Genomic DNA, 17,476 nt, shown 5'->3' with positions numbered 1-17,476 from the left:
AAAGCGGGGATTTGGACAGAGGCCTCTGTGAACACCATGGGAATGCCATGTGAACATGAAGACTGTCATCTATAAGCCAAAGGGAGAAACCTAGAACAGATCCCTCCCCACAGTGCTCAGAAGAATCAACCCTGCCAATATCTTGACGTCAGACTGTGACCTCCAGCACTGCGAGACAATAAGTTCTGTTTTTAGGCCACCCAGTCTGTGGTGCTCTCTCACAGCAGCCCTAACACACCTGCCCTGTTGAGAGGGCTCTGCTGGATCGGAGTGGTGGCTCCCCCTTCGGACAGGCCCAGGCTCCCCAGCGCCCCAGCCTCCTGTGGCCCAGGGACCTGGGATTGCAGATTTCAGCGGTAGTTGCAGGTGCTGCCTGTGGACACACTTGCCCGTGCACCCCTCCCCCAGGGTCAGCCTTCCATCCACACCTAGAGAGGCGATGGACTCCCAAACTGCATAGGCACATGACCCCAAGGGGGTTGGTGTCGAGGCTGAAGGCTGTGATCCAGGAGTACCCCAGGAGCTCGGCATCCTCCTCCAAAGCCCAGGCACCAAGGCCCCTCTCTTCTCCAGGACCCAGGCGTTCAAGCCCCACCCCACTCTCAATGGGCCTTTGTCCCTGCCTGGGAAAGGCACGGGCAGAGTCTGACATCATGAAGCCTGAGGTGGGGGTGGGAACCCCCTCCCCCTCTATCCAGCTTTCTCTGACTCCACACACCCCAGTCTGAGGGATTTCCCTGCCCCTCACCCTCCCCAGCCCGGCCGGGTTCTCCCTTGGGAGAGAGGACCCCCTCCCTCTCCTCCAAAACTGCTCTGCCCTGAAGGACAGAAGATGCTCCAGCGTGACTCAACAGCTCGTGGTCAAACCATGACTATGCCCGATCACAGTACCATCGGCTCCCTCCGCCGCCCCCACACTCAAGCACATTGCAAGGGTCATGACCGATGGGAGGGGTGGGGGCAGGAGGAGGATCGCTGTGGAATCCGGAGTCTGCACACAGTGGGTCCTCACCCAGCTCGAAGGGTAAGCAGAGCCCTCTATAAGCCCCACTGAGCACCAGGCACTGTCCTAGGGGACAGAGGGCAGAGCAGACAGGCAGAAACCCTGGCTTCGGGGAGCTCCTGTGGGGGCAGAGAAGGAGGGTGCCCAGAGGGCAATGGGCAGATGTGCGGGGGGTTGTGGGCAGCGTCTGGGTGGAGGGGCTTGGCTCGGTGAGCCGGGCAGGGCAGGCTTCCAGACGAAGTGGCATCCGGGTGGGGAACCTGTAGGATGTGCAGGCTGTGGCCTGCGGCAGAGTGGGGTGTGGGATGGGGTGGGGGTCCAGGAGGAAGGAATGAGAGCAAAGGTCGGCAGCCAGAAGGTGCCGCTGGTGTTTGAGGAATAAGGCGTTCAGTGGTTATGAACCTTAACTCTGTGCCAAGTGCCAGTCTGCAAACAGGATAGATTGGAAATAGGCAGGCGAAGCCCTTATCTTACTGGAGATCATGTTCTCTTGAGAGGAGACAATCAATCCATAAGGTCATTTCTGACGGTCAGAAGAGTCTGGAAAATGGATCAGGACGTCGGCACCAAACATGACCCAGGGAGTGGCTCAAGAGAAGATAGAGGTGACACGAAAACCAAGGGTGGGCAGGTCCTGTCTCCTCCTGCTCCCACTCTGTGACCTCTTGGGACCGACCTATACCTGCTCGGGCCACCAAGAGCCCTAGACACTGAGAACAAAGCCTTCTGTTTCTTAGCCTGAGGCTTGCAGAGATCTTAGAAGGCCCTCCCAGGGACCCAGACCCGGGCGCGCTGCGATGGAGGCTGCCTTCCCTTGTCCCCTCCAGGAAGGAGCTAGTAGAACCCAGGCGTCAGGCTGCCCAGTCCCAGCAGTGGTGACAAGGGCCCCTTTGTGCCCCCCTCCCTCGGGGGCAGGGAGGAGCTGGGCCCTGGAGGCAGGCGGCCCCTGGCACCCAGGGGGAGGGGACGGGCTGGCAAGTGGGGGCCTGGACCCTGCGAGCCAGGGGACTGTGAGCGGGGCCGGTGGAGCGGAGGGTGCAGAAGCGAGAGCATCCAAGTGAGTACTGCGGCCCGGAGGGGCTGGGACCAGCGGAGAGGGGAGCCGAGGGCCGGGCTCAGAGGGTGGGGCAAAGGGTGCGCAGCAGCATGTGCAAGGCCAGGTGCTCCGGGCCACCGATGCTCACCGGGGACCGCGGCTGGTTCAGGATGGGGCCGGGTGCTGCTCAGGACCGCGTTAGGAATGGGCTGGGACCACGGCAGGGACAGTGACCGGGCTGAGGGAAGAAACCCCCAGAGAGAAAGACTGAGGGGCTCTTCTCAGCATCTCTGGGTGGAAGGGCTGCAGGAGCAGCAGCCCTGGGGCTCCTAAGTTTGGGGCAGATGGGGTGGCAGTGGTCGGGGGCTGGATGAAGAGCAGAAGGATGGGCAGGTGATCAGCCACCTGCGTCCTGCCATCTGTGAGGGGGTGGGGGCAGTGGGCTGTGAGCGAGCCAGTTCCAGCACCTGGACGCATGACAGGTGTGTGTGTGCGTGTGTGTGTGCGCACACACACCACCCCTGGGTGAGCCTTAATCTACATCAGTGTTCCTCCACCTTGTTTTCACTGTACCCCACTAAGGAACTATTTCAGAGCTATTTTTCCTAATCCGATTCCGCCCACGAAATGCTACTACTATAGCCGTACGGTAGGTGTCTATGTAGGGCGGCCCGTTAGGGAGTCACAGCTCACTGTGACAGCTAAGATTTTCCTGGCCTCCACCCCAAGAACCAATTTCTGCCCCCATTACGAGCAGGGGGTATGCATGCTTGTGTCACAAGTCTGTCCTGGCCCCGTAACTGGCTCTCGCCTGTGTCCCGTACCTTCCCGTCGCAGGCGCGAGGATGGCATCTGTCATGTGTCCATCAGCCTGTGTCTGGGTGGGTCTGTCCTTAGCGACCCTCAGCGTGTGTGCGGGTCTGTGTGTCATTGGGAGCATGTGTGGATGGGAGGCAGGGCAGTGCGGGGGTGCTCCTGCAGGGGCAGGGGTCTCGGGGCCCGTCCGTGTGTACAGGGGGTCCCCCGGGAGTGTGCCCGGGTCGCTGTTGTGAGCCTGTTCCTTCTGGTCGGGTCTAGATCTGTCACATTTCATGCCAGCGTTTGCATGTGTCTGACTGTGCATGCGTCTCTGTCCGTGGGAAGAGGGCGGTGAGGGCCAGGGAAGGCAGCCACTTGGAACCCTGGCTTCGACCCTGAGGCGACCCACAGAGCAGCTGGGTGCCAGGGACTCACCAACTCCCAGCCCCGGGGGCCTTCCTGGCCTCACTCCCAAGCCCAGCCAGGAGCGCCAGACTCTTCTTTCATCCCACCTACCCGAGAAGCCCCCCAGGATGAGGCACCCTTGCCCCGAGGGAACAGGGCTCTTTTGTACGGGGCCCTGGCCTCCGCTAAGGGTGGGGACAGCAGGGGCCGTCTGTGGGGTGGGAGAGGGCGGCAGGAATTCCCGCGGCATGTTGGGAATGCTGATGTTGTGAAACCCGGTCATTGATGGGCTGGGTCCCTGCCCGCCACCCCCAGGCCTCTGCCGTGGGACATCTGCTCCCTCACCCCGCTCACCACACCGCCAGCCTCCCCCCACCCCGATGCTCCGCCGCTCCCCTCTCCTCCCCAAAGTTCTTCGCCATCACAGCTCGGGGCGGGCGGTGACGACAGAGCAGCTTCCAGGCCGTGTGGGAGGGTCCCTAGCATCAGGCGGCGGAGACACGTGGGCCACCACTCAGAGCGACCCGGAAAGAGGGCGGCAGAGGGTGCACCTGTCTGGCTCTCATTCCAGGTTGGCTGGCTGACAGCTTCAAGTGAGACCCGAGACATTCCCAACTCAGGGAGACTGAGGTGAGGGGCGGGGTTCCAACTCTTGGGGTTCTCTTTCCCCCTGGCTACCCCTGATTCCTGCTGCCCGTCCAGCCCTGGCTCTGTCCTTACTTTCTTGGAGATGCCCAGGGGCATGATGGCGATGAAGAGAATGATCAGCATGTCACTATGACCCAGAGACAGGGCGGTTTGGCAGTTAGGTCTGCAGACCCGGAGCTAGGCACACTGGGCTTGAATCCTAACCCAGCCGCTCACCAGCCATGCGGCTTTAGGCAAATTGCTTAACCTCTCTGGACCTCAGCTATACAGTGCGGGTTATAACGGCTCCTGCCTCAAAGGGACCAGATGAATTAATATAGCACTGGGGCCTGATGCATGGTCAATGCCTCAGAAATGTTTGTAATTCCACATAAGAATACCTGCAGCAAGGGCACCTGGGTGGCTCCATGGTGGAGCGTCTGCCTTTGGCTCAAGTTGTGATCCCAGGGCTCTGGGTTCAAGTCCTGCATCAGGATCCCTGCATGGAGCCTGCTTCTCCCTCTGCCTATGTCTCTGCCTCTGTGTGTGTGTGTCTCTTGTGAATAAATAAACAAAATCTAAAAAAAAAAAAAAGAGAAAGAAAAGAAAAGAATACCAGCTGCAGCGAACATCTGAACAGGCCCCCTCCTGAAGCCTTATCAGAAGCACCGTTCGCCACTGCCCCCAGCCTCCCATGCTCTCCTCTCTCCTCTCCAGCTGTTGCTCACTTGCTGGACAAGATGATCTTCCTCACGACACTGCCTCTGTTTTGGATCATGATCTCAGGTAAGGGCTAGGGGTGCTGGGGATCCTGGGGCCTTGGTCCCCGAGTAGGCTGGGGTTGTTTCTGTGGGTCCCTGCAGGGCGGAAGGTGGTGGGAGTGTGTGTGTGTGTGTGGGGGGGATCGGGGAAGGACCTGTCCCTCCACCTCAGTGGTCCTGCTTGCCCACAGCCTCTCGAGGGGGCCACTGGGGTGCCTGGATGCCCTCGTCCATCTCTGCCTTCGAGGGCACGTGCGTCTCCATCCCCTGCCGCTTCGACTTCCCTGACGAGCTGCGGCCGGCCGTCGTGCACGGCGTCTGGTATTTCAACAGCCCCTACCCGAAAAACTATCCCCCGGTGGTCTTCAAGTCTCGAACCCAAGTTGTGCACGAGAGCTTCCAGGGCCGCAGCCGACTCCTGGGGGACCTGGGCCTGCGGAACTGCACCCTCCTGCTTAGCAGCCTCAGCCCCGAGCTGGGCGGCAAGTACTACTTCCGCGGGGACCTCGGCGGCTACAACCAGTACACCTTCTCCGAGCACAGTGTCCTGGACATCATCAGTGAGTCCCCGAGGGCGTGCGCGTGCCGGGGGCTGGGGCTGCACCGGCCAGGCTGGGTGCATGTGGCTCGACGGGCTCCCCCAAGCCTTTCTGGGGAGCGAACCCCGATGCCCGCACAGACCTGGAGGCTGACAGAACTAAGCAAAGCGGGGCCCCAAATAGTCTTGCCGCCCTCAGAGGGAAAACGAGGGTGCTTCCGCTTCTAGAAGCAACTAGGAGGAAAGCAATGTTGCTCTCAGGGAGTCTGCATTAAGAGAAACCAGAATCGTGTGCTTTTCTGTGTCATCTCCTAACTCCTAAACACTGGCTGCGGATTTGGATTTTTAAAAACAAATCCAGTTTCGGCCAAATAACCTGCATTTCTGGGCCAGAGTTGGCCATCAGAGTAGGCCACGCTGCCCAATTTCTGAGAGGCCCCATAGCACGGAACCCCTAAATTCAGACTCCGGGAGTCCAAATGAGTCAGGTTACAGCCCCAGTACAGAAAGAGACCCCACTGGCACAGCCAGACATAGACGTATCTCCAGGACATACCACACACTCACGTACACACACGCTCACGTATGTAAGTGGAAAAGGAACCAAAGCAAACATGGGAAAGGAGAGAAGTTTCTTAAGGGCTACAACATAGTATCCAGAGCACAGATGATGAAGCTGGAGTGACAGTGTCTGAAGCTCTTCTCCGCGCGGGCTGTGGCCTGTTTTGTGATCTAAAACACGAGCAAAATAACAACACCCACCTCCCGGGCAAGGTAGATGCTGTGAGGCCATTCTAGTGTTCTGTTCATGATTACACACCTGGGGACCCTGGAGGGCCTCTGGGTGAAGGGACACCGGGACGAGAGAAGGCAGTAGGGGATTCTGTATCCAAGGATGGAGAGGGGACCAGGAAGCCATAACGCTTCCTCAACCCTCCTCTCCCCCGCGTGGCCCAGACACGCCCAACATCGTGGTCCCCCCGGAGGTGGTGGCGGGCTCGGAAGTGGAGGTCAGCTGCATGGTGCCTGACAACTGCCCGGAGCTGCGCCCGGAGCTGAGCTGGCTGGGCCACGAGGGGCTGGGGGAGCCCGCCGTGCTGGGTCGGCTGCGCGAGGACGAGGGCACCTGGGTGCAGGTGTCGCTGCTCCACTTCGTGCCCACCAGGGAGGCCAACGGCCACCGGCTGGGCTGCCAGGCCTCGTTCCCCAACACCACGCTGCTCTTCGAGGGCTACGCCAGCCTGGACGTCAAGTGTGAGTGTGGGGGCGGGGCCGGGAGGGGGCGGGGCCGGGGCTAGAGGCGGGGCCGCGCGGGGCGGGGGCGGGGCCAGGGGCGGGGTCTGCGGTCCCAGCCCGCTGACACGCCCCCCGCCCCCGCTGTGTCTCGGGGCCTCAGACCCCCCCGTGATCGTGGAGATGAACGCCTCGGTGGAGGCCATCGAGGGCTCGCACGTCAGCCTGCTGTGCGGGGCGGACAGCAACCCGCTGCCGCTGCTGACCTGGATGCGGGACGGCTCGGTGCTCCGCGAGGCGGTGGCCGAGAGCCTGTTCCTGGATCTGGAGGAGGTGACCCCCGCGGAGGACGGCGTCTACGCCTGCCTGGCCGAGAACGCCTACGGCCAGGACAACCGCACCGTGGGGCTCAGCGTCATGTGTGAGTGGCGGCCCAGGGGGGATGAGGGGAAGCCCCCCCCCGCCCCAGGCCTCGGGCGGAGCAGGAGGACCCGAAGCTGGAGGCGGTCCTCCCTGCGCCCCACGCACGCGCACCTGGCGAACACCTGCTGCGCACCACGCATCCCGGGGCGAGGTGGGAAGGCGCAGGGCTCAGGGGAGCTGGGTAGACTCCGGGTCCTGCGGACAGCCTTGGCTGGCGTGGGAGTAGAGCCGGGCCCTGGAAATCCGCATTTCCCCGTGAGCCCCGTTGCAGTTGTAGGGGGACGGATGAGGGGACCCCAGACCCCACGCATCCCCTTGTCCGCACTGTGTACGTTAGGGAGTCCCCGGCGGAGGGGCTGGACAGATAAGGTCCTTTGTTGGGAACCAAGGAGAGGTCATTCATTCATTCACTCATTCACAAATATTTATTGAGGCAAAATGCCCAGGGCTGTGGATAATAATAATGAGAACTGCAGCCAACATTTACTCAGCAGTTTCTGAGCGCTTTCCACAAATACTCTTTCCCCAGACATCCCCAGGGCTGGCCCTGACCCACCTCTTCTCCTCTGGGGGAAGATTTCCCTCACCATCCCAGTTACAACTGTAACTACTCTGACTTCCGTCACCACATTTCTTTTTCTCCAAAGCCCTTATCTGCATCTTGCCAACTACATGTGTTTACTTACATAGCGTCTCCTCACATGGTTGGGAATCTTTACCTTACCTTGTTCAGGCTAGAACGGCACCTGTCACTTAGGTTCTCAGTGGCCCCGCTGAGGTTGGGACTGTTATCAGGCTCATTTTCCAGATGAGAGAGAGGAGGCCCAGAGAGGTCACACACACCGCTGGGAAGGGGTAGAGCTGGGATTCAGACACAAGCGCCCTGCTAGCAGAGCCCCTGTTCTTATAAACAGGGTAGCCAGGACAAGGGTTACCTGAGCAGGTGTGCTCAGATTGGGGCATATGCGGTCACACTGGTGGGGGGTGGGGGGGAAGAGGCACTGTTGCCTTCTGACCGTAAGCCCCCTGTCTTGGCCCCCAGATGCACCCCGGAAGCCCACGGTGAACGGGACAATGGTGGCCGTGGAGGGGGAGACCGTCTCCATCCTGTGCTCCACACAGAGCAACCCGGACCCTATTCTCACCATCTTCAAGGAGAAGCAGATTCTGGCCACGGTCATCTACGAGAGCGAGCTGCAGCTCGAGCTGCCTGCCGTCACGCCCGAGGATGATGGGGAGTACTGGTGTGTGGCTGAGAATCAGTATGGCCAGAGGGCCACCACCTTCAACCTATCCGTGGAGTGTGAGTACCGCCGCTCCTCGCCCCTTCCCCTGCTGACCGCCGGCTGGACTTGACCTCCTTCCACATTCCCCTCCTCAGTGGATGGTTCGGGGGTGGGGGGCACCTCGATTGCTGGATTGCACCATGCATCCCAGCCAAGGGTCAGCTTTGCACCAGCAGATGAGAATGGGGAAGGGAGGGAAGCTGAATCCACAGCAAGAAATTCAGTCCCACCCGAGAGTGCTGTGTTCCCACATCTCGGGGATGCGCTTTTGACCAGAAAGGTTTCTGGATCCCGTGGCCTCTGCCCCTTTGCATTCACCAAGAACCACAACACCTAACCCTTGCGTGGCATTGCTGTGTACCAGGCATTGCTAGAAGCTCTGTACGGGGATCCATTCATTTCCTCCACAGGACGTTCCTATGAGGGAGGTCCTATTACTGTCCCCAGTTTCCAGAGAAGCAAACTGAGGCCCAGAGAGTTTATGCCAACTTACCCCAAGGTCACACAGCTGGAAAGTGGTTCAAATCCAGGCAGTCTGGCTCCTCTTTCCTGGACTGCCATAGCTGACCTCATCCTAAGTTATTACACCAGAATACGTTGATCAAGCAGTTGTTGTGTGCAAAGGGCAGTGTGGCTCTGGGGGCCGTGGAGGAGAGGACCGAGAGTACAGACACCAGGCTTATAGCAGATACAGTCGAGCCAGAGAGATGGGATGGATGCGCACAGAAAGCTGTCTTGGAAGTGAAACTCATCCTTCCACTGCCAATCAGCACCTCTCCCGGCCTCCTCACCCGGTGGCATCGCCAACACCCCCACCCCCACCCTCACCCCCACACCCACCCCCACCCCCAGCTGCCATTCAGGGCTGTGGCTCCCAACTCACAGTCTGTACTCGGTCTCCAGCAGCAGCTCCCTCCGGAGTGTCACCTCCGTGTTTCCATCTCCCCTGCTTCCTCTCCAGCTCCTGCCTGGCCTCTGCGCTAGTCTCCGGACTTTACCGCTCCCGGCCTCCATTACTCTACCCACGGTGGTCCTCGCCACGCAAGTTTGCCAGAAGGTATTGAGCACAATCTGTACTCAATGCTTTGTATGTGGCGAGAATCAGCGCGTGGTAGATAGAGATTATTTCTGGAGTGCCACCTTCTGTGGCAGAGGGGTGGCCATGCACTGCTGTGCCAACCTTTCACCTTGGGGTGCATTCCCTCCCGGCCTCTGCTCACCCGCAGTACCCAGGGTGATCATGAGTGTGGGGTACTCTGCTTTCTCCATACGCCGCCTCCTGGGCCCAGCTTCCTCCTTCTGCTATACCCTTTTTCTCTGTCGCATCCCAAGCCAGTGGATCTTAAGTTTAAGGGTCAGAGAGCCCCCTGAGAATCATATGGAGGCCCCGGAACATGCACACCACAGCATCTCACACACATTTGCAGTCACAGATTCTCTTGCGCAGTAAGGTCGGTCATTAATGGTCTACTCTGGGCAGGACCACAAGCTCGGCAGGTGTTCTTTTGCTGAGCCTGTGTGGTCACCCTGTGAAGAAGAAAATAAAAGTCAGAATCCCCAAGGAACGTGCAGCAAGGAAGGTTGGTCGGAGCCAGGAATCTTCTGGACTCTTGTCCCACCCAGCTCTTAAACCGCTGGCTGCTTTGCCTCCCCGAAGCCCGTGGAACCCAAGGGCTTACTTACTTTAGCTTCTTTTGAAGACAAACCAACAGATTTGGAGTGGAAGGCCCCCTCCCACCTGGCCCCGCCCCACCTGCTGAGCCCTTCAGGCTTCACCCGGGCCCTGATCACAGGACGTGCTCTCTGGCAGTGCGGCCACAGGGTGCTGGGTACGGCACCCCTCAGGCTCCTCTCTGTCCCTGAAGTCCGTGATCCCTAGCACCAGGGGTTTGGTGCTCCCTGACAATGGCAGGGGTTCTAGTGCGGGGCTTCCTTCTTACCAGCTGAGCCCAGGGCCAGGGTGGCATGGGTCGTGCAGCAGGTACTCACCTTACCGAGTGCTTGTGCCCAGGGGCCTAACCTGAGCCCCTGACGCTCCCTGACCTATGTGGGTCTCACCACAACGTGATTGGAGGGACTATTCTTCACCCCAGTTTAATAGAAGGAAACCAAATTATGAACTGGTGTCCAGCACCAGACAGAACTGACCCGCCCTGGGGCAGAATCCCAGCTCTGTCTTCATCTTGCTGCACGATCCCTGACAAGTGATTTCACTTTTGCTGAGCCTCTCTACTGAGAAATGGGTATGATAACAGTAGCTTATCCCAAAGAAGCCTGTGAAGACTCTGGAAGTTATGCTGAGCGCCCACAGTGCCTGACTGACACCTCCTCTGTGCTCCCTAAATCATTTCCCACTAATCTCTCCCTTGGACTCCAGGCTGGGTGCCTCCGGCCTCCCTGCTGCTAAGGCTTTTCTCACGTGCTCCCCCTGCTGGAATGGCTCTATTTATCTCATCCTAAATCCTTGGAAGGGAAAAGTTAAGCCTTAACATCACACTAGGGAGCGTATCTTCAGAGTTCTCATAGGCCCTTGCAAGAAAGGACCGCCACTCCTGTTTGCACAATGAAAACTCCATCTTGGAGGCCCAAGGAGGCCGAATGGCCTGGTCGGGGACAGTAAGCGACAGAGCTGGGCTTCCAGCCAAAGCTGTCACACCCCAGACTCCCCATTCTTTGGGACTTGGGGTTTGTGTGGGGTCAGTCAGACTTTGTCAGGTCTCCCAGGCCACCTGCAAAGCTGCGGAGATACTGAGCACATGCAGGCAGGGAGGCGGCAGGGGTCAAGGGTGGAAGCTGTCACAGGAGCACCAGGGGTGCAGTCTTGAATGAAAGGGTTTCTAAAAAAATGTAATAGCTGTTGGTTCAGGTTTGTCGTTATGCACTTTGCGGAGTGTCAATCTGTTAACACTAGAGCCAGCATAGTGCATGTTTGCCTGAACAGAATTCGGGCAATATATTTTTAATTTACCGGGTTTAGATGCAAGTACAGATTGAGGTTCCAATTGGAACCATCTCGAGTTTGAATCCAGTCATGTGACTCCCTGGCTTGTCAATGTTACGTGCATATTCTTTTTTTTTTTTTTTTTTTTTGACGGAAATTGAAAGTAAGTGGCGGTAGATGGTCCGAGGGTCCTTTGGCCGTTTGTAAGTGGGTTCTGGTCAGAGCTGAGAATCAGAGTTCAGTCTAGTGGGGCAGACTCTGGTGCTGGATTTTTCAGGAGGGAAAGAGAACATAGTTTTAAAAAAGGAATGTTCGATGTTCTATTATAGTATCATATTTTGGAAAATGAAAGAAACTACAACAACAAAAAAGCCACAAAAACCACACCAGTATCATTCTTGGAATACAAATGGCAGCAAAGGAGAGCTCGATGCAATGGTCTTGGGTGGAGGGTGGGGGTTGGTGTCAGGGGAAGTGGAGGATCCCATGAAAGTGGGACAGGCAGCCTGTAAGGGAGCCTTAGGGAGTCAGCAGGGGCATCTGTAGGATGGCCAGGAAGGGGAGCCTGCGGAACTCAGTGGCCCACACCGGTCTCCACAGAGCTCCACTATGTGAGGGTGTGTTCTAAGTGTGGGGACAGGGTACAGGCGGAAGGAGAGCCTGTCTTGATGGCAGTAAGAGCCCAGCTGTACAGGTGTCTAACACAGGAGGGATAAGTGCTGGGAGCAAACCGAGGCGAGATGGGTGCGAATGGTCAGTGAAGTGAGGTGCAGTTTCCATGAGTGGTCAGAAAAAAGACATGTCACCTGAGTTCAGCAGGTGTCAAGGAAGTGTTCCAGGCAAAGACCCCGAGGTGGGAAGAAGCTCCATGAGCTTTAGAAGCAGCGAGGAGGGGATCCCTGGGTGGCTCAGCAGTTCAGACCTGCCTTTGGCCCAGGGCATGATCCTGGAGTCCCAGGATCGAGTCCCACATTGGGCTCCTTGCGGGGAGCCTGCTTCTCCCTCTGCCTGTGTCTCTGCCTCTTTCTCTGTGTCTCTCATGAATAAATAAATAGAATCTTAAAAAAAAAGAAGAAGAAGAAGAAGAAGCGAGGAGGCCAGTGTGACTGGGTAGGAGCCCCGATGAGAGATTAGTGCGGCTGGGGCCTTTCGGGGCCTCATGAAAGCAGGAAAAGAGTTTGGATATCATTGTCAGTGACATGGGGAACAACCGAAGGGTTTTTTTGTTTTTTATTTTTTGTTTGTTTGTTTGTTTGTCTTTTGAGTGGGGAGCATCGTGATGTCATTTGGGTCTTACAAGGTGAACAAAGTTAGAGAGGGGGCCAGAGACCATGCAAAGGGGAAAAGGCCGCTCGTCTCTGCGACAGCTACCACCTGCTCTTGGCCCTCCGCCTCCGTTTGTCGCCCGTCGTCCCCTGAGTCTTGGTCCTTCTTGGCCTGCAGTTGCCCCTGTGATCCTCCTGGAGTCCCACTGCGCGGCAGCCCGAGACACAGTGCAGTGCCTGTGCGTGGTGAAGTCCAACCCGGAGCCGTCCGTGGCCTTTGAGCTGCCCTCGCGCAACGTGACCGTGAATGAGACCGAGCGGGAGTTCGTGTACTCGGAGCGCAGCGGCCTCCTGCTCACCAGCATCCTCACGCTGCGCGGGCAGGCCCAGGCCCCGCCACGGGTCATCTGCACCGCCCGCAACCTCTACGGCTCCAAGAGCCTGGAGCTGCCCTTCCAGGGAGCCCGTGAGTGCTGGCGGGGTGGGGGGGGGGTGGGCACGGAGGGAGGGAGGGTACCTCTTGGATCCAGGCTTCCTGCCCCGGGGCTGGCCATCAGCCTCCAAGCATGGGCCAGGCGACACAGATGGAGCAAGTGATAAAGATGCCCTTTCCGGGTGGTAAGGGGGGGCTGCCCTGGGTTGGCCGGCGCTTTACTGGGCCCTGTCCGGGGCTCTCTGGCAACTAAGCCCTCTGGGCCCGTCGGGCAGTGCAGGGACCTGCCAGCTGTGTAAATGTCCTCACTGTCACCTCCGCCCGGCCCGTCTCCTACAAGCCCCCGTGTCCTCGCTACCGCTGGCATTCCTGAGGGTGCCTGGGTCCTCTGTCCTCAGACCGCCTGATGTGGGCCAAGATCGGCCCCGTGGGAGCTGTGGTAGCCTTCGCCATCCTCATTGCCATCGTCTGCTACATTACCCAGACACGCAGAAAGTGAGCGGCCTGCCAGGGCTCCCCTGGGGGCGGCGGGTGCCCCGGGGCTGGGGAGGCGGGGAGGTCAGTTAGAGGCAGCGGGTGGGCAGCGGAGGGCGGCCCTGTGCGTGTGACGGAGGGCGGATTCTGCTCTCTGAATGTTTGGCTGGATGGAGGAGAGACCCCCGCCCGTCAGGCCGGCCGGCGCCTGGGCCGAGCGCATCCTGATGGATGCCTGTGCCCCACGTTCGGTGCTGTGGCCTCCTGTCCTCCGGGAACCCTCCCGCAAGCGCTCCGGAGTGATGGGGGAGAGCCAGCGTCCCTTGGCTTGTAGCCACGGGGTCAGGCACCGTGGGTTCCAGGGCTCCGATCCTTACACACATCATCCCTGGCAACGAAAACACTCCCCAGCCCCAAACCACATGCACCTACCACAACTGGGCTGGTTTTCCTCCTTGTGGTGCACACGCACGTCAGCCTTCCTGAAAATGAATGCACCTTTCTGCTCCGCATCCTGGCAGCGAGGGGCTGACAGCCAGAGCACTCGAGAAGAAATCCAAGAAGCTAGGCTGGGGCCCCGAAAAGTGGCAGAGACCAGGGACCAGACAGGGGGATGGGCAGTGGGGGGTGGGGCAGGAGGAGGCTGGTCATTCTGAAGAGGCATCTGCTCCATCTTAGAGACATGGGGTCCCTTGAGCCAAATTCCTAAGGTAGATGGGGTGCAGAAAGGGAGCTGGGAGGGAAGCCCGGGACTTCCGCTGGGGCCTGACATGTCCTGTCCTGCAGAAAGAACGTGACAGAGAGCCCCAGCTTCTCGGCGGGGGACAACCCCCCGGTCCTGTTCAGCAGTGACTTCCGCATCTCTGGGGCACCAGAGAAGTATGAGGTGAGGGCCAGAGCCTTGTGGCTCCAGGCTAGCTGGAGAACCTGGGTGGGTGCCAGGGACCCTGAGGACCTGGGAGGGCCTGGGAGGCCAAGGAAGGGAGAAGGAGGAAGTGCGGAGGGCTGGGTGCACCTGGGCTGGGAGGGCCGCTCAGGCGGAGGCCACGAAGGGGGCTGAGGGGCTCAGCGGAGGGCAGCCCCAACCTCCCCACCCCGGTCTATGACTGCATTTCCTTCTCTAATAGTCCAGAGAGGTCTCTACCCTGGATTGAGCGCCCCAGGAGGTAGGTCCCCGGGGCCTCAGTGTGTCCGCCTCTGGGCCCCTGTCGGGCCTGGGGGTTGGGGTGCATGTGTGTGCGTTCTCGTCAGGCACCCAGAATGTTCCCTGGTTAAGCCTGGCCCTGCCTGGCACTCCCGGCCTTGTCTATTCTGTCTGTGGCCACTGTCCTGTGTCTGTGTCTGAAGGCCCCGTGTAGGGTGGGGGTGAGGGTGGAGCCTGCGACGGGGAAGCGGGGGTCACCCGGGTGGAGCGAGGAGGGGAGCCGCACCAGACCCAGGCATCAGGGGAAGAACGTACCGAGCCAGGTGCTTACAAATATTTGGAAAGGTGGGGTCCCAGCCAGGTGGCTTTAATCTGGGAAGATGCTATGGGTTGAATAGTGTGCCCCCCCGCCCCCGCCAATTCCTAGGTCGAAGAGGGCTTCCTGGGGACAGTGGATCTGTAGGTGACTTTCAGGCTTAGCAAGGAAGAGGGGGTAGTGCGTGGCGGCGCCAGCTGGGGCAGAGGCTCCAGAGCGGGACCCGGACACCGAAGGGTTGGCTGCGTGCTGGTCCTTAAGAAAGGAGGTTTGCACAGGGCCTTGGGACTCAGCCCCAGAGCTGCGGGGGTGCAGGTACCTGCTGCCTCTGCACCTGGAAAAGGTGGAACCATAGCCTTCTAATGGGCTGGGTCTGTTCATAGAGTGAGAGGCGACTGGGATCGGAGAGGAGGCTGCTGGGCCTTCGAGGGGAACCCCCAGAGCTGGACCTGAGCTATTCTCACTCGGACCTGGGCAAACGAGCCACCAAGGACAGCTACACCCTGACGGAGGAGCTGGCCGAGTATGCTGAAATCCGGGTCAAGTGAGGGGGCTGGGGGCCGCCTGTGTGGCCACCCCTCCCTCAGGACCCTCACTGGCCCCTACTGGCTACGGGCTCCCTTGCTCCCCAGAGTGGTGGGGGCCAGGGCAGGAAAGGGAGGAGGCAGGTGACAGCGAGGTCCTGGGGGCCTGGCCTCCCCTCCTTCCCAGCCGCCCCCAGCCCTGCCAGCACCCACCCCACACTGTGGCTCCTCTCTAACCTCCTTTAACCTCATCTGTCTGGAGGGGAGCCCTGTCTGTCTGTCCATGTTATTTATTGCTACCCCTGCCTGGTCTCCTGCCCCCCACACCCGGCCCCAGGGCCTGTACAGAGGGACGTGAAATAAATGCCACAAAGCCAAACACCTGTCCAGATCCTGATGATTTCTGATCCGTCCTAGGGGAGCCTGCTGTCGCCCTCCCCACCCCCTGCAAGGTCCCGTGTGGGGACAAGGGCCTGGGTGTTCTAGCCCCGAGCCCAAGGCCACCCGCCCTGATGCCGCTCCCACTCTGAGCTGGCAGCTGTGGGCTGAGGCCTCTTCACGCACTGACATTCCCTCCTGTCCCCTGCAGCTCGGGGTGTTTCATGGGCCTGTGGGGGTTTGACTGCTGTCCCTCGCATTCAGGCCGTACTCCGCAGCTGCAGCCTTTCCAAGTGTATTTTTTTGGTTTCAGAAACACTAATTAGGCCTCAGCTGTGTATGGAGCCCCTTCAGGAATTCAGGCTGCCCTGGGAAGGGACCGTGTCATGAAGATAACACTGGGGCTCAGTGTAGGTGCCAGGGGATTTTCCTAGGGTCCCAGAGCTAGGAAACAGAGTGGCCAGGCCCTGGTCTCAGTTATTCTTTTTTCCATAACCCCCGCTGGCAATTTGAATTTTGCCAGACTCTCTGGGAGGAATGGTAGTAATAACTAAGAGTTGTCGAGCGCTTACTATGAGTGGTTCTACTCGATTTACGTGAACTAACCTCCACTTACCTTCTCTAACTAGTATGACAATGGCTCTCCAAGTTGGGTCCCTGCACCAGCAGCATCAGCATCACCTGGGAACTTGTTAGAAAGGCACATTCTCGGGGCACCTGGGTGGGTCAGTCAGTTAAGCATCTACCTTCGGCTTAGGTCATGATCTCGGGGTCCTGGGATCGAGCCCTGCGTTGGGTTCCCTGCTCAATGAGGAGTCTGCTTCTCCCTCTACCTCTGCCCTTCCCTGCCCCATTCCTGTACTCTCTCTCTCCCTCTATCAAATAAATAAAAATCTTAAAAAAAAGGGGGGGGGATCCCTGGGTGGCTCAGCAGTTTGGCGCCTGCCTTTGGCCCAGGGCGTGATCCTGGAGACCTGGGATCGAGTCCCATGTCGGGCTCCTGGCATGGAGCCCGCTTCTCCCTCCTCCTGTGTCTCTGCCTCTCTCTCAATCTCTGTGTCTATCATGAATAAATAAATAAATAAATCTTTAAAAAAAAAAAGAAGGAAGCAAGGCACATTCTCAAGGCCGCATGCCAGACTACAGAACTAAAAACTCGGGTGGGGCCCAGCAGTCTGTTTTGATGACTCCTCCAGGTGATTCTGGCGCATTGACGTTTGTGAACCTAGAAGTGCTGAGACACAGAGGTCAAGTCACTTCCTTGAGGTCCCCCCCGCTGGTAACTGTGCAGCCCCGACTTGCACCCAGGGCCCAGAGCTCTCACTACTGTGCGCTCCGTCATCTTGGTGAGAAGCAACAGGGGCTCAAGGGCCAAATGGGGTTAAGAGAGCACTGAGAATAGAGCTGCCATTTGGGTGTGGCTCCTGAACAGGGCTGTTCTCCCCTAGTTTTTGATGAAGGCAGAGGATACCACAGAGACCACAGTCAAGACCAAGAGGCAGGACTAACCAAACCATGTTGAGAGAGAAGGTGATGAGGCCGGAATGGGAATGGGAAGTCCACGTGCAGGAGCAGGGCAGGGCTGTGGGTGGTAGTGGGGCTGAGGGTGGTAGTGGGGCTGTGAGCGGCGGGGAGGGGACTGACACCCGATGCCTGCCCGAGCCCCTTCCTCGTGGGGCTCTCTCAGTCTTGTAGAGAAGAGGACATTGACCAAATGACCTCATGCATAATGCCTGACTTGCTGACAGCTGCCCAAGGGAGCCTTGTCACCTGTGGCACCTGCTCCTGAGAGACGTGCAAGGGGGGCTTTTAGAGCACAGAATGGAAGTGTGTGTTGGGATCTCAGGAGCCCAGGGAGGTGTCCCAATGACAGGAAAGTCCCACAAGGACA

The 17,476-nt window shown here is 58.9% G+C and overlaps 1 protein-coding gene across 4 annotated transcripts; it reads left to right on the top strand.

The window, feature by feature from the left end:
- The first annotated feature begins 1,959 nt into the window (after positions 1-1,959).
- MAG (myelin associated glycoprotein) lies at positions 1,960-15,586 on the top strand. Of its 4 annotated transcripts, XM_072781097.1 has the most exons (12): positions 1,960-2,060; positions 3,814-3,872; positions 4,587-4,655; positions 4,822-5,190; positions 6,126-6,422; positions 6,565-6,822; positions 7,867-8,127; positions 12,495-12,782; positions 13,148-13,244; positions 14,010-14,109; positions 14,351-14,389; positions 15,067-15,586. In XM_072781097.1, the coding sequence occupies exons 3-11, from the start codon at positions 4,610-4,612 to the stop codon at positions 14,375-14,377; spliced, it is 1,743 nt and encodes a 580-aa protein (XP_072637198.1). In that variant the 5' UTR covers positions 1,960-2,060; positions 3,814-3,872; positions 4,587-4,609; the 3' UTR covers positions 14,378-14,389; positions 15,067-15,586. The 4 variants fall into 4 exon arrangements, with proteins under 4 accessions (XP_072637198.1, XP_072637180.1, XP_072637183.1 ...); XM_072781079.1 differs by lacking the exon at positions 14,351-14,389; XM_072781089.1 differs by lacking the exon at positions 14,351-14,389 and having other exon boundaries at positions 2,000-2,060; positions 4,510-4,655.
- The last annotated feature ends 1,890 nt before the right edge of the window (positions 15,587-17,476 follow it).

This window comes from Canis lupus, chromosome 1, assembly GCF_048164855.1.
Source record: "Canis lupus baileyi chromosome 1, mCanLup2.hap1, whole genome shotgun sequence".
In the NCBI taxonomy this organism is placed as follows: Eukaryota; Metazoa; Chordata; class Mammalia; order Carnivora; family Canidae; genus Canis; species Canis lupus.
Note: the sequence above shows the minus strand (reverse complement) of the source record. Positions and strands in the feature narration are given on the sequence as shown.

What these genes read in the sequence shown, in the direction of transcription:
- MAG (XM_072781079.1), top strand. Translation starts at nt 4,610, where the DNA reads ATGATCTTCCTCACGACACTGCCTCTGTTTTGGATCATGATCTCAG. An exon ending in CTTCAACCTATCCGTGGAGT is followed by an intron (nt 8,128 to 12,494) that starts GTGAGTACCGCC and finishes CTTGGCCTGCAG; the next exon opens with TTGCCCCTGTGATCCTCCTG. An exon ending in GGGCACCAGAGAAGTATGAG is followed by an intron (nt 14,110 to 15,066) that starts GTGAGGGCCAGA and finishes GTCTGTTCATAG; the next exon opens with AGTGAGAGGCGACTGGGATC.